General features: G+C 41.9%; 1 protein-coding gene across 2 annotated transcripts in view; it reads left to right on the forward strand.

Annotated features, from left to right (window-relative positions):
- Positions 1-16,306, forward strand: part of LOC308078110 (mediator of RNA polymerase II transcription subunit 13-like) — a 150,997-nt gene that overhangs the window by 331 nt on the left and 134,360 nt on the right. For both annotated transcript variants that reach the window (XM_080419191.1, XM_080419192.1), the window contains exon 1: positions 1-1,342. This exon is cut by the window's left edge and continues 331 nt beyond it. In XM_080419191.1, coding sequence (XP_080275317.1) covers positions 1,271-1,342 — 72 coding nt within the window. In that variant the 5' untranslated portion in view covers positions 1-1,270. The remainder of the gene's footprint in view (positions 1,343-16,306) is intronic.

Raw genomic sequence — 16,306 nt, forward strand, 5'->3', positions numbered from 1 at the left:
TTATTTACATTGTTTAATAATAATACTATTGGTAGCTGCCTCGGAGGTATTAAAACACAACTTCTGGTTGTAATGCGGGGAGACCGGGGAGAGGATATTTCGTAATGATATCAAACAGAAAGGAAGGAAGGATTTTTTTTCAACCCCGCATATAGGAAGCCTGCTGCTGTTTTCCTGGTGATGATGGAGTGAGAACTACTACTATTTCGCGTTTGATGAAGAAACAATCAATGATCGTGTTGTTAGATCCCCGTCGAGTTGGCTTGATGTCTGCCTTGTGAAATCGCAAAGATATATTTGTATTATTATTATTATTATTTTTTGAGCGATTGCTTCTCTGGCGGTCTTGTTTCTTTTTCTTTCTTTCTTCCAAAAGCAACATGGATTAAACATTCCAGCTCTTGGGTTTGCCTGTTCTGTTAGTGTGTGTGTGTCTGTAGTGAGGAAGACTAGCTACATTGTGACGGGAACGTACGGTGCTGCTGGTAAAGAAAGAATGCTATAAATAGCTCATGCAATTCTCGAAAACTATCACAAGTGGTGCATCAGTTTGTGGAGCAGACAGGCGGACGGAATCACGGATCTTTTTGCATGCCATTTCTCAACTCAAAGTTTTCCTATTTATTGTTCTGCTCTGCTGTGTCCGCGTGAACGTTTAACTGTACGGCGTTTTTTCTCGAGTTTCTTCTTGGACTATATTCGCATATTTTACGTAATTCTTCCGCCGGAGGAGGAGAAGGAGAACGTGGGGATATATCGATTTTTTTCTCCTTTGGATTATGCTTATTTAATCATTAAAGTATCGGCGCAAGACTTGGACATGGAGACGGGCTGACGTTTCTTTGCTGTGTGGAATGAAATGGATACACTTTCCATGTCCTCCGCCTTTGACAATGATCGGGTTTTGGAAGAATCGCCTGACCTGGATTGTAACAATGTTCTGATCATCCGCCGTACACGCTGTGGATTTCCACGGAACATTTAGCGAGACCCAAGAGCATATCGGGGGGCTTTATTGATGCATTCTGCACTTCTTTTTGTTGAATACGCCCTTTCCTCGCCCCGAGCGTCCCATTTCTATTATTTGGACCTCTCTTGTGAGGTTTAGCTGTCTATCATCCCTATAGATTGAAGTCTTGTGTTCTTGTTTTGGCTGTGGTGTGTGGCAGACTTGTGTTAAGGGAACCTATTTGCCACCCCTTGCTCGGTATTGATACCGATCTACGGATTTCGACATGCCCTGCACTGAGGACCCTAACGACGGACGATTATGACTACAGCAGCCAATTGGGTGGCTAACGGGGCCAGCCTTGAGGACTGCCACTCCAACCTCTTCTCCCTGGTACAGTATACATTATATTCCGTGTTTGTAATTTAGACCACTGGTTCTCAAGCACTGGGTCGTGACCCGTTTGTGGGTCGCGGACACATTTTTATGGGTCCCAAGTAAATATCCCTTATTTTTGTGTTTTCCTACATTTTTATTATTTTTATTTTTAAAAGCAAAAAAATAATAAATCCAAATTTATTTTTCAAAATATTTTATTAGATTCATCTACAGGCTTACAATGCGACCTGAAGATCTGCTATTTTCACTAGTTTGGGTCGCCGGGAGACATCACATTTTAATTTTGGGTCTCGAGCTAAAAAGTTTGGGAACCACTGATATAGACACATGAGACAGTCGTTTGTGTGACAAGTCACAGGACCGTGGGAGCCACGCTTAGATGTGTGCCCGCTGTACAAAGGTGAACCAGTTGCCGGTGCCGTTATTATGCAGTCATTAACACGGGCCAGTGGTCCGGCAAAAGTATTAGTATGTTAACATTTAACCTATGATAACAGATCCCACCCAGAGGCTTAATAAAGTGCAGTTTTAAACATACTAAGCCTCACACAATATGTTTTGTAGTAGCTTTATGTTATAATAGATAGCATAGCCTACTTAGATGATGTAATGCCATGGATACAGGCTATTTAAGATGGGCAAATTACCAAATGACATGAATACATTTATAGGCACGTGTTTGTATATAATATGCTCTGCCTTTATAGACAACAGAGACAACACTATTTTCCTTTCCAAGTCCACAGTTTGCCATGTTCTCTCCTCCCCTTCTTATTTCACCCCAATCTGGAACTCTGCTGAATTGCTAAGCAACTAACTTGGAAAGAAGGCTTGCTGCCTCTGTCAAATATTTCTCTAGTCACAGGGAAAAAAGAGAGGCATTTCCTGATCTTCTGCAAATAATTTAGTAATTTCATCACGCAATGTGCATAGTCCCGACTCCCAAGACTCCCAACACAACACTGGTATCAGGTTATAACTTGAAACATTAGAGGGCAATGAAAGTGGTATTAATGTGAACTGAGAGGCATTCAAACACAATTTATCCAACACCTTAGACCTGGCTATTAAAGGGAATGAAGTAATAATGTCTTACTGGGAAAGGAAATTTGAGAATATTTCCTGAAACAATTCTCAACTCAAGCACAGTGCAGAATTTCCTCTTACGAATACTCTCGTATATTCCCGAGCAAACTTTCCATCAAATGTCATCTCGGTAAATTCAGCGTTTTAAGGTAGGCTACACAGTAAAATTCTTCTAAATTTGTACACTCTCAGAGTAAAATGAAAACTTTTACTGTGTAGGTTGGCATGAGTCGGCATCCATAACCTCCTTGCTGTAAACCTTCCTGCATAGTGTGTTTTTGCTGAGGGAAACCTTGCGCTGACTGAGTTAACAGTCTTACTACAACAGGCAGCCAAGTGGAAAGGCATGTGGTGGATTGAGCCCAGGCATGGGGCTGAGAACCACATCAACACAGGGGTCCTAAGGGCTTTTTAGGTGATGCAGACTGCCTTGTTCACTAGCAGCAGCAAGCCCCTGTGACATTACACCATTTACAGTAAAGCTCCGTCAACCCAGCTATAGGTACAGATTTATTTTTTGATTGGAAAGGTGGCAGGTGAGTCATTTCACTGAGCTGGCGCGAGAGGGGAATTACCCTTGCAGGCAGTGTATCCCACGCCATTGAAAACATCTCTAAGATGTGTTATTTGAAGGAGAGTGGACAGGCTACCCCCTGTCAGTGTTTTGTTAGTTTTTATGCTGAAAAGAAACAGGGAAGTGAGCAACAAGAAACATGACAACATATGACGAGGACCGAAGCCCCTAAATTACATTTCATGCCCATATAGAGTTCAATTTAATTGATTGATTCCCTGGAATACAGCTTCCAGGCGCATCTTGACTAAATAAATAAAAAAGCACTAGGGTAATGTACAAAGTCGCTGTCGGGCAGAAACGTGTACCTCCATATTTAATCCTGTCATGTTTTTTAATAAATGAATGCGCTATTTTATACTTTGTTGTATGAGTGTCATGCAAAAGTAGCAGATCATAATGTGTCATGCGATCATGTGTTGTGAGCTTGTAGATCTGCTGTTTTCGCAATTCGTTTATTAATTATGAAAATGTCCGAACATTTTCTCCTAGATATTGACATACCCAAAATAGGTTGAAAGTGATTAATTCTGTGCATTTGATAAATATTTAACCAGTGGAAAATATTAACAAGAGCTTGTGACTAAATAACTACATTGGATGCATTAGAACACAGTATTTCCCCAATTTCCTGAAGAATAACGGTTTTGGACATAGGTTTCCGCCTGAGAACGACAATATGCACCAGAATTACTATATTAAACTTCCGAAAGGTCTCTGTGGCTAACATGGGGTGATCCATGTTCTAAACAGTGATTACAGTACATATTTGTTGACTTTCTGAGCTGAATGTTTTTCCCTCCTGGAAGGTGTCTTGTTTTCCTCCCTGCGGTGTTGACCATCACGCTCGCCCTGTGAACATCCATCTAAAAGAACATCCGTCAGCTTTCTCGTTGTGAATATTTATGACTGGTTAGTGCCACAGTGGCTACTCAGTCGGAGGGCTTCTAGAAAAGTCAGAGTCGGAAAAGACTAATGACAAACCCGCGTTCTGTTTAATAGAGGGTATGAGCGTGAGAGAATGAGGGAGACAAGAGACAGAGATGCATACTGCATCCTGATGTAAAAGATCAGACAGCTTTGTGCGTTAAGCTTATAGGAGCTAGGGGGTTGGTTAATGGACTATAGTACGCTATTAGAATGGCTGTCGAATTTAATTCATCTCTGTACTATTGATCCAATAAAAGGACAAGAGTGTCAGAGCAATATTTGACAATAATAATGGTAGTTATCGCCTTTTAACGGTGTAGTCCCACTTGTCATTTACACAATTACAATTCCATGAGTGACACTTCTCTGTAACCTGAGAATCCAGTTACTGAGGTGGAATTTCATCACACCTTGTTCTCTCAGGGTCATGTTGACTATGCTCCTATGTAAGTGGCCCATGGCAAACCTAGGAAAGCTCTGTTCTGATAGCTCGTTGAACAACATTCCAGTGTGCACTAACCTTGCCTCTCAGCCTGATTTATTGACTGTTATTAAAACTTGGATCAATAAAAACCTAAAACAAAGTATAAGGCCCAGACAGGAGGACTTTATTAAGCGCATGCTGTATTACAGTCATCCACTCACCATTCCACGGTGAAAAGGAGGGTGTCAGACACAGATACACCTCCCATGGTAGCAAGAGGCATAGTTCTGACAAGAAAAAGCTACCCTTGGAAAAAGGAGAAAAGAATTGGTGAGGTGGTGAACTACGGTGAAATGATAGAGGAGGAGAGGAGACATTGTCTTATTTGAAACATTAATGTTTTCTTTCTAATGCTTGAGAGAGGGGGGGTTATCAAACGAACAGAGCATTTGACCGAAGCGGACAATCTGTTTTCATTTTAGAAAAAAAGAAATGAATGATTTATGTTAGTTAGCCACAGCCTTCCAGCTCAGTTGAGAGAAGGAGCCACTGAAAGTGAAGGAGAGAAAGGGGACTGAGGAAAAATTAGAGGTGAAAATAATGAGAGAGAGAGAGAGAGAGAGAGAGAGGGAGATGGGGGAGAGAGAAAGAGAGAGAGAGAGTAATTTTTCTTTTGACTGGGTAGTGGGCAGGTTCTTCACTCTGACTCATGGCCGAGTCACTGCTGGAATTAAATGAAAGGTGCACATAGAGACTCATGACACAGGAACCTTCAGTGTGTGTGTAGTGTCAACGTTGTAGTCTGTGATCCACATAAGACTACGTAAACACATATTTACACCAGGCTGTCATTATCACACAAATGAACCACTCGCTCTTTCACACATGCACGTAGAAAAACAACACAAGATAAAAATGACCTTACATATATAAGCATGACTGGAAACACATGCATGCGCACTCAAACAGACCTCATATTCTATACCCTTCATTTGAAGCTCTAACATACTCTCACACACACTCCGAGGGATACAGGCTTGTACAAACATAGGTAGAATTCGGAGACCTTAATTAAAGGACTTCTCCTGTCCCCTAGACAGAGCTGCTTGGAGTGCAACACTGGTAATTAAGTGTCCTCAAGTGCAGGTCTAATGTGATCAGCTAAGAGGTGCTCATTAGCCAAACTGTATTCCAATGGAGATCTCCCATGTATAATAATGACACTGCTGTCTGGCATGGAAATAAAGAGCCAAGAGATTGGGCGGGGGAATACCATTAAGTTGCAGTCTCTTGATTTACTGCAGGTGAGTGTCCCTAGCTTGTAAGAAGCAGGTAATCAGGATCGGTGTCTTTTAAAAAAATATGTATTAGGCTATTTTCCATCCATTCTGCTTTATTATTCAGTATAGTGCAGCATGCCAGCATGGTTTGGGAAAAAAGATATGATATACACCAGATCACTAGTATATGGCATATGTTATAATTAGCTGTGCCACATATTGGAGAAATTGTAATGTGTAACAGTCAGTGTACTGTATGTAGAGACATCTGAAGATGAACACTGTCCAGTTTTTTTAATGCGCACTGAAAACAGACGATCTACAAGCTTAGCCTGGGACCAGACGAATCTGCGAGTGCAAAAAAAAATTGCACTCTATAGCCTAGTAGAGGCTACTACAAGCTCACATGTGTCGAAGCTGGTGACAACTAAGTACAAATCGGGCCCAATACTACTAACATACACTTTGCCGACTGACTGTCATTCGTCAAAAAATTACTTAGTTTCAACTGTTACTTGTTAAACTAAAATAACCAGGTGACAAGGGGTTGAGCGTGTGGGGTGTAAATAAAAGGGAGACCAAACAAGGGATTTAAGGTGCAAATGCTGTAACCTATTGTGAGGTTGTATTTACAGTATTTACAAAGGCACAAAAACAAACTGAGGGACATGGGTGTTGCCAAAGAAACAAACAACGCAACTAAAAAGCAAAAGACAGACTGACCCTAAGCTAACTTTTAGTTACAAAAACAAAAGCCTGCCTACCGAACTACTCTATCTAGTGGCCAAAAGATACCAAGGTGGCAACCACCCCTTTACTATTGTGTACAACATAAACAGTGTTGCACTATGTTTAGAGGCCTCTGTCTTAAGTGTCCCAGGGTTGGGCATACACACAAAATTTTACAAAAAGGTAGCAGAATCTGTAAGTTTACTCCAAGTTGCGCAGGGTTGGGACAAGCACAAAACACATCACTACAAATGGAGCAGGTGAAGTGGATGAGTAAGAGTGGGCAGTTGCAGATTGGTGGAGGTGGAGTCAGAGGAGCAGGACCAGCGAATGGGAAGAGAAAGCACAATTGGTGGAGGAGTAGATAACAAGTTGATTGGCAGTAGATGATGACCGGAGGTGCCTGCACAGACATAGAGGGAGAGACAGACAGAAAAGGAGCACACAAAGAAACCCAGACACAGCAATGTGGAGTGTAACATAATTTGTGTCAATTTCAGGTGAGAATACTTATTTTTTTGTTATACAACACGGTCGGTCGCCAAAGTATGAACTAGCCTTTAGGCAAGGAGTCAATCAATCCAGGAATCCAAGGCCACCTCCCCCCCTTTGATTTCTGTTGCGTGCCCTGTGGTGCTGCTCCATCTGCTTGCTTCTCTGTCTGGGTGATAGCAGACAGTCCATTCCCTACCCCTGGCTCATGCTTTGGCTCTCTCTCTCTCTCTCTCTCTCTTCTGCACACAGCTAGACAGCCAGCGCCAGTTTCACCTTGAGTCAGTGTGTGGTGCTTACTGCTAATCTGCCGCTGTCACAGGAATCCCTTGTCATCGCAACAGGGCTTGACCCAGCAGTGCCCCCCCCCCCTGCCCCATGTGGCATTCTTTAGGAGTGGCACCTAAGGATTTTATGAACCATATAGGCGAGTGGTTTTTGAAACATTTTCATGTCAAGGCCCCCCATATTGATACGCAATAGGCCACAGACCCACGGACCCCCGTAACTGCCAGACCCCACTTTGAAAACCACTGATATAGAGGCTACATACACTTTTCTGAAACGAACACAATACTCCGTAAAAAGCTGATTTGCTAGCGAGAATTGTTATTATGGGATGGAATAGGTTGACCAGTTGTGGGTGGGTGAACGGGTGAATAGGGTGACGGTGGAGGTGACCAGGGGGTGATGAGGTCAGAGTGGTGGTAAAATACTCCTCTCTGTCTTGCTTTTCCCACTTGCTACAGCCCCCCTCTCTTATTACCGCTGGCTGATTTGGTCACAGATCTCATGAGCAGTGTGATTCTGTCAGAACCCTTCCACTGAGGTGAAGAGCGGTTCAAAGACAGCGAGGGAGGCAGGGAACCACCATGTTCTGGTCCAGGAGCTGGGAACCAGACGTGATGGGGAGGTGTATTTTGGAGCATGGTGGCTTGAGTGTGAAATATGTAAGCCCTGCAGTGCCAGCTGTGTTCTATTCTTAGCCCCCACTGGTGTTCCTGCCTGCATACAGGGCGACAGAAGGCAGAGTGGGATAGGGGGATTGGCAGAAATGAATGGGCAGCAGCTAGTGAGGAGCTCCTGATAGTTAGATGCAGTAAGTTAAGATAGCTAACTGGAAAGTCAGGTCACTGGATGGAGAAAAGTATAGATAGATAGATAGATAGATAGATAGATAGATAGATGAATGATTTGTATTAACACAGCCATTATTATTCTGTTATTGTCAGGAAGATGCAGAGTGAGGTGATGTACATTTATTTCAAAATGTAATTAGAGGATAAATAAATAAATGCATCATCTCGTTTTCATTCCTTAATATGTTTGTGAGCCTTTATGCGACCGGATTCAGCCAGGGATGTGCTTGTTATCTTCAGCAGAGAGACCCCAGCTGGCTCAGTGACATTGTTTCTCCTGCTGCTTCTGTTTTATCTCCGTTGAGTAATACCATACACCTGTATGTATATAATTCCCTTCTGAAAATGTTTTAAAGATTGGATGTGTGTCAATATTGTGGCGACTGGAGCGCAGATCTTGAGATCAGACTCTGAAGTCACACCATGACCCTTTTTTTTAGGCCAGCTGTGTAGAGAGAGACAAACATTCAAATATAGAGTTTAGAGCGCTGCCATGTGCAGCGATCCTGAAGGTTGCAGTTCCATCAATGCTCTGAAAGGCTCTGTTTTTCGAAGAGCATTAGCATTTCACACTGTGTGGCGAAATTAATGAATTAGTTAATTAATCATTTTCTCCTCTGTTTACTCCATTATAATAGAGTTTGTGCTTTGTCTCATTTGTAAACTGTTTAATTGACTCAAGTCAAGTCATCTTGACAAAGAAAACGTCCTTTAAAAAAGTCATCACCTGTAACTGGGCTAATATCTGCTAATATATTCTGTTAACCAGATTTGTAACTATAGTCAATTTGGTTCTTTTGTGAATTGTTTTTCTTTTAGCTTTTTTAAGATCCACCAAGCAATTGGGATAAAGGACCTTAATGTTGTCTACTGTCTGCAAATTCTAATTATCATGTGGTCATGTTTCATCAAGAGATTATCCCAACAAATCAGACAGGCTCTTGATTAGAACAAACACACTGAGTCCAGATTGTTGATTTGCGCCCGTTTGCGGTGCATTGATTTTCTCTGCACCACCACAAAGCATGCTCTCTCTCATCTGGAATTAGCAAGACGCCCACGCTTTAACAGATGCTAATGAAAATTTGTACCGCTCAATCTCAGCCCTGGCTTGGGATTTCTATTATTATATTGAGACTCACTATTGTTGATAGAGATTACCTTCTCTAACCCTGCTAGAGAAAGTTAAGCTCGTGGTTAGAGCAGGGATGGAGGTTCATATGCAGGGCTGGGAAATATGGACAATATGAAATATCATATATATCTTTTCTTCTTTCTAGTTTTTTTTATACCTCAAAATAGATATTGTGACGATATTGTGAGGATGTCTATTGGTGCTTTCACAAAATATTTACACAAGGAGATTGTTCATCATCATCAGTAATACCTGTATACTAACTAGGTGGGTAAAGGCTTCCTAAAAAGGAAATAATAGATCAGGTAAGGTGAGTTCAGAAATTAACATCACTTTACTGTAATGCTGTTGTAAAACCATCCAATATCATATCATGATATTACGATATCCGAAATACCACAAGATATTTAGTCTCATATCACTATATCAATATAATATTGATATTTCCCAGCGCTATTCATATGGATAATCTATGTCTTATGTTAGATGTCACCATAAGAATGGGCAACCTCTGGACCTGTTGTGAATAAACCGACCCCCAGGGTTTTGACAGATGAGGGTCCCTGGCACAAAATCTTTTCAGATGGCCAAAAGAACATATCAGTACGGGGGTTCTTGACATTAAAATGTTTGAGATCCACTGGACTAGAGGAGAGCTACTAGATTGGGTTGTATTTGCGGAGATGTGTGGAGATTGTTATTAGGCAGGAGTCGGACTATAATAAGTGTGCAGAGCTTGTAGTGTTGCGGCTCAGATTCCCAACTCCCACTTGGTAAGCAAACAACAGCTTAGATGAGGAAGGATCCAGATGAGTTGCAGGTTGAAACATGTCAAGATGTTGCCCAGGTTAAAAGCCTGTGTCGGATGGGCCTGGCCACTTTTGCTGGGCTAACGTATGCAACTTTATAGTTATTCTCCTTAACATTACTATCATTAGTACTCATAATACTTGCAGTTTTTCAGATTGGTCATTTTCCTTTACGCTGCAAGCATACTTTCATTTTCATTTATTAAGCTGGCAAACACACACACACACACACACACACACACACACACACACACACACACACACACACACACACACACACACACACACACACACACACACACACACACACACACGCACACACACACTGACTCACTTCTAGTACAGAGTTTTACAATGTCAGACGGACAACTTGGGGTTAAGTTGGAGACAGTTACAGTTTCCAGAGTTTGCAGGGCCAGTTATTGTCAGCGAGTTGCAGAATGCAATGTGACAACCAGCAATTGATATCAACAAGTCAGGCAGTCGGTGTTGTGAAGCTATTATGAACAACAGTTTTAAACTCATTTACAACTGTATATTGTGTAATATACAGTTTAATAAATAAGTGTTTAATAAAGAAACTATGCTGTAGAAATGTGAATAAACCAAAGTGCCGTTTGGTAGTAGAAACCAATGAGTATGGGAAACAACAAGGCAAATTAGATATTTTTTATTGGGCTTTCTCAATTCACCCAGTTTCACGAGTAATAACATCATTAACTACTTCTAGGCAATTTAGGCCTTCTTGCTGTACTAATTGTACAAATAACCCAGTGAATCATCTTTGAATGAAGTCAAATTATTCTCCCACAGAAGAAACTCACTCACAGTAATCCTATGCCACGACATTAATGCTTTGCTTCTGGTAATGCAGGGACTTTCCTGTAGCATGTATCCTGTGCTAGATAGTATCTTCTGCTCAAATTTAACTTATGAATTCCAGCTGCGAGGAACTGCAAAAAAGAAGGTGTTGTTCTGGGCAGAGGAGTAAAGAAAGACAGACAGAATTACAGTCTCTTCTAATTTATAGTCAATGGTAAAGGACCCCTAAACTGCTTGAAATGTTATCTTTTCTCTGTAACCCTGGAGACTGAAATCTCAAAAACTGAATACGTTGCTGAAGTCCTACAGATGTTGTATGTTGCCTAGCAACTGTTTTTACTTCCCCCTCTGTCTTGTGTGTTTCTCTCTCTCTCTCTCTCTCTCTCTCTCTCTCTCTCTCTCTCTCTCTCTCTCTCTCTCTCTCTCTCTCTCTCTGTGTCTGTCTCTCTCTCTCTCTCTCCTTCTCCCTCTCTCTTTGTCTCTCTTTCTCTCTCACTCACTGGCCTGTCACAGTTAATTAAGTTGCACAGGAGACACACTGCTAAAGGAGAGTCTGGTTTATTTATTTGCACGTTAATAATTCAGGCTAAGCAGGGCCACTGGTATTGCTTGTCGCCCATGCTTAAAAAGCATCCTGACACTGCAGCTTTGTGTTTTTATTTGCTGTTGGACTGGGGCTGTTGTCAGCACGGTCTGTCAGATGAAGCATCGCCACTGTGCAGGACGTCTCCCCGTCCTCATTGGTCTTCTGATGCTGTTGCGTCCCGCCCAGCTCTCTTTGTGTCAGGTGAGAAGTCATCGCTTGATGGTGGCTTTCCGCGGTGTGATTGGCAGGTCCATCCGTCACTCAGCCCTGGAGACTTGTGCTGCTCTAATTAGGTCGCTTGGCTTGCTTGCCTCCCAGGGCCGGATTATACAGCAGAACACTGATCAAATGACGGGCCCTTCTTTTGTAGGGCCGAGTAAAGGTGGCGGCAGGAGAGAGGAAAAGCGTCTGTTTAGTGCCTGGAGCCCCAAAGGCCCTCTTCTACACCTGTTAGGAGCTTTTGTGTGCCTCGTCTCCCTTCAGAGGTGCTGTAATGTGCATCGCTCTCCGTTTGTGGTGTAAAATGCCAGCAGGGGGAGCAGACTTCCTTGTGGGTTCATTTGATTTCAGCAGGTTAATTGATGAACGGGGGAGTCATCGCCTGGTCTGATTTCTGTCATTGGCTTCTTGCAGCTCGAGCTGGTGACTTCTGACTCAACTGAGAAGCACAGACACTCACACATGCTGGCTTTGGTCGTGCCAGTGCTTCATGTTAATTGTTCACTATACAATACCTCACACAGATTAAACACCTTTTAAATAAGTTAATATTACATTCAAAAACGTATTATGCAAAGGCTTTGTTTGCCTTTGTTCCAGTTTTTTTCTTTGTCTTTTAAATTGCTTCAAGGCTTCTTTTCCTTGCCAAAATTCATTGAATTCTGAATTCCTTATATTTGTAAACAGTTCTTTGATGTTAAATTAAGCACTTTCAACCTGGCGTCTCTATCTTGGACATGTCATTATAGGCGAAAATTGTCAAAAAGTTTGAAAATAGCATATCTACAACCTCACAACCCATTATCTCAGCACGTTGTGAGCTTGTGGATCTAGTATTTTAGCCACACAACACCATCATATGACAAATAGGGCTTAAGTGGCTATTAAAGTGGCTGATGAAGAGAGAGTCATATCTTGATAAATCAATCAGCCATCTCTGAACAAACCCCAAATATTGCCAGCTTGTCAAGAGTCTGAGGTGATTTGTCGAGAATTGAGATTGCCATGCCACAGTGATGTGACTGTTGCCAGGATAGGTAAAGCTGCTGATACAAGCTCTCTCTCAATTGCCTAGAGTGCTCTTCTTTGTCAGACTATGGGGCTCTTATACTGTTATGAGTTTCCTAAAGAAGTGGCATCTCTCTCACGCTATATTCTTATATACTAACTGTCAGCTTTGATAGAGCACTCGGCACCTATTCCCCACTCAGAAGCTAACTCAGCCACTCAACTCAGGCTGTGATTCTAAAGAGTCTATGAAGTGTATCCTTGATGGATTGACTTTTCACGACCGTAAGCAGGCTCTTTAACTGAGATAACCGTAGTGATTCTCAACCTTTTTAAAGGACGACTTCACCCATTTCAACCTATCTTCAAATAATTGGTCCTCACTAATTCTCACTATAATATAGTACCATCGGTCTGTGTCTCAGAGGGGGGCTGTGGTGTGGACAGTTCAGAAACCCACCTACCAGTGACATCATCGATGGGGAATCCAAGCTAATTGAAACTGCAGGCTTTCTATTCCTGGAAAGTTAGCGTGAAGCTATTGTTCTCTCATTAATACAAAATTAAATAAAACATTTGAAATTTTGTTTGAAACCCTCCGCCTAACAATTATGTTACTGGTAGGCGGGTTTCTGAACTGTCCACAGCCCTCTTACACAGACCGATTAGAAAAGAATTGTACCATATTACCATGAGCATTAATGTCGATCAATTATATGAAGATAGTTTGAAAATGGGTGAAGTCGTCCTTTAATTTCAAGGACCCCCATTTTATACAATTCTTATCTCATCTCTGGGACACCGATCTACACTGTAAAACCCTCAGTGTTCATTTAAAATGGAACCTATTTGGTTCAATTTGTAGTATACTCTCAGATTTACAGACCCATAACCCTACAGTACCTATCAATCATTTGGCTGGGTACCCCTTGGAACCCCCTCAAGGACCCCTGGGTGTCCCTGGACCCCATGTTAGATGTGTGTATCGTTGATGAAATGAGTTTGAACAAACTCAAGCAGGTCCTTTAACTGTTAGATAACCACTAAAGACAGACACACAAATGTTAGCACCGTAACGCTTTGATAGTGTCATTAGTGCGGTCTCATAGGCATATTGAAAATGTCAATTTTAAGTGTCACTTCCCTGTTGCTGAATGTGTATAAAGACAAGGCAAGAATCAGGGTTTTATTTATGGCTGTTCCAGCTGTCAGTTCTGTGCATAAATGAACTCTCGCTATACTAGTTGCTAGCATATTAGTCATGTCTCCTAATTTGTTGTCATGCATGGCCGTGTCAATGCATGCCTCCTCTCTGTCCAGGCCTGTTGTAAAGACGTGTGTGTGTGTGTGTGTGTGTGTGTGTGTGTGTGTGTGTGTGTGTGTGTGTGTGTGTGTGTGTGTGTGTGTGTGTGTGTGTGTGTGTGTGTGTGTGTGTGTGTGTGTGTGAGAGAGCGTGCATGCGTGCGTGCATGCGTGTGTGCGTGTGTGTGGAAAGACAGTCGACATAGAGTTATAACACAAACAATCCATTCAGTTTGGTCTTGGGATGCTCAAATTGATGCTAAATTTATTTTCCTTCTCCAGATTCTTGTGTCTTTTTTCCACTGTGGTGAGTTGACCTCAAAGGTAAAACATGAGTCATGTGTGTTTTCCTCTCAGACTTTAGTACTTGCCACAGTCTATAGCTCAAGCTTTTAGCAAAGTATTAGCATTGAAGGACTACACTGCAATATGCCTGTATCTCTCCTTGGCAATTTGTCTATATTAAAAAAACTACACCAACCAGGAAAGTCTAGACTTTCTAAACTATTCAACTGCACACTCCAATAGAATGGAATAGAAATATTTATTGTCCGCAAGTGGAGTGTTTTGTACAGGCCAGCTTAACCCATTTAAACCAGTGTCATTTTTTTTATTTAGCATTGGCTATTCAAAAATAGCAGGTATACAAGCTCACAGCGCATCACTTTGTGCTTGTACATCTGCTATTTTGAAAAATCTTGAAAGTGTTTAAAATAAATGTAATAATTTTGAATTACGAAAAGTTGTAACTACTGATTTAGAAGCCATTTGTAAAATTCGGCCACAAGTCTTAATGGGTTAAAGAAATACTTAGCCTATTTCACACCACCATACAACAGTAAAAAGACCATTATACTGTAAAAGCAAAATCCAGAGTGTTAATATTACAATGATAGAGTAAAAATGGATCTGCTTACTATATGACACATTTCACCAAATCAAACTCTTTGATTGCAAACATGTCTGTGAGTGTGTTGGCTGACGTTTTGCTTTGGATGTCAGTGTCTCCAAGGCAGGGTCAGCTCATTCTTAATCAAATTATTTAATATTTTGAGCAGTCTTTGATTTACAAAATATCAGGAACCTGTTTTGAAAAGACATCTCATTCCCCTTGACTTGCCTCGAAGCAGTCTCATTATGCTTGTCATCTCATGAATAGAGCTCTTTTTAGAGGTATTCAACAAGCACAGATCTTTGACTTCCGTACGCTAGACGGAAAGAAAATCGTATGGAAACACAGTTAGCCTCTGTCTCTGGTCTCAATTTACTAGAGAAAGTGAGAGTGAGAGAGAGAGAGAGGGAGAGAGAGAGAGAGAGAGAGAGAGAGAGAGAGGAGAGAGAGTGAGAGAGAGAGAGAGAGAGAGAGAGAGAGAGAGAGAGCAAAAGAGAGAGAGAGAGAGAGAGAGAGAGAGAGAGAGAGAGAGAGAGATGAGAGAGAGAGAGAGCAAAAGAGAGAGAGAGAGTCACTTGTTGCTACTGCCTATCACCGCGTGTATAATACGATATGCAGCCATGCCACTGAATAGGAGATGAGAGGAGATTGGAGCAGAAAACAGACAGATGATAGAGGTGTGTGGGGGGGGTCACAGCCCTGGTTTGTCACAACGGCAGACGGTATAGTTCTGCGATCATTCCGAAATTGAACCCAGACAATATTTCCAACTAGGGACCTGGCAGAGAAAGCACTGCTGGCTTTATTGACGATGAAACAAACCAAAACATTTTTCTTTCACATGGTTGGGAGGGGGGTGCAGGTGTTTGAGAGAGGCAGCCTGTTGCCAAACATAATGATTCCTCCACTATCTACAGCTGATGAAATATTACATGAACGTAGCTAGCTGTCATTATTGCCTACCAACATGCTGCTTAATATGGATAGATTTTAATCAGCTCCCCTCTCTCCCCGCGACCCCCCCCCCCCACACACACACAGTTTTCAAACATAAACCACACTCACTCGCCACAAAACACGATAATTTACATATACATACATACTCACAAGGATGCACCCGAGTACACACTACAGGCACATGCATGTGCTGTGTTTGCAGGCACACAAGCACACACACACACACACACACACACACACACACACACACACACACACACACACACACACACACACACACACACACACACACACACACACACACACACACACACACACACACACACACACACACACACACACACACGCATGTACACTTATTGCATCTTCTTACACATACAGTATAGGTACCAGTCGTTTTTCATCCCTCTTTCCTCACCCCCTAGCACTCCTCTCTCCTTGTGTCCCTTCTTGTCACCTTTTCGATAGATGATACTGCTTACTATGCAGTATGCAGATATACATATTGGTTACTTGTTTGTTGTTTTTGTTATTTAGATTATTTTTTTCTTGACGCAGATGTTAAGATTTAGAT

The sequence above is a fragment of the Gymnoscopelus braueri genome, assembly GCF_963280865.1.
Source record: "Gymnoscopelus braueri genome assembly, chromosome: 22".
In the NCBI taxonomy this organism is placed as follows: Eukaryota; Metazoa; Chordata; class Actinopteri; order Myctophiformes; family Myctophidae; genus Gymnoscopelus; species Gymnoscopelus braueri.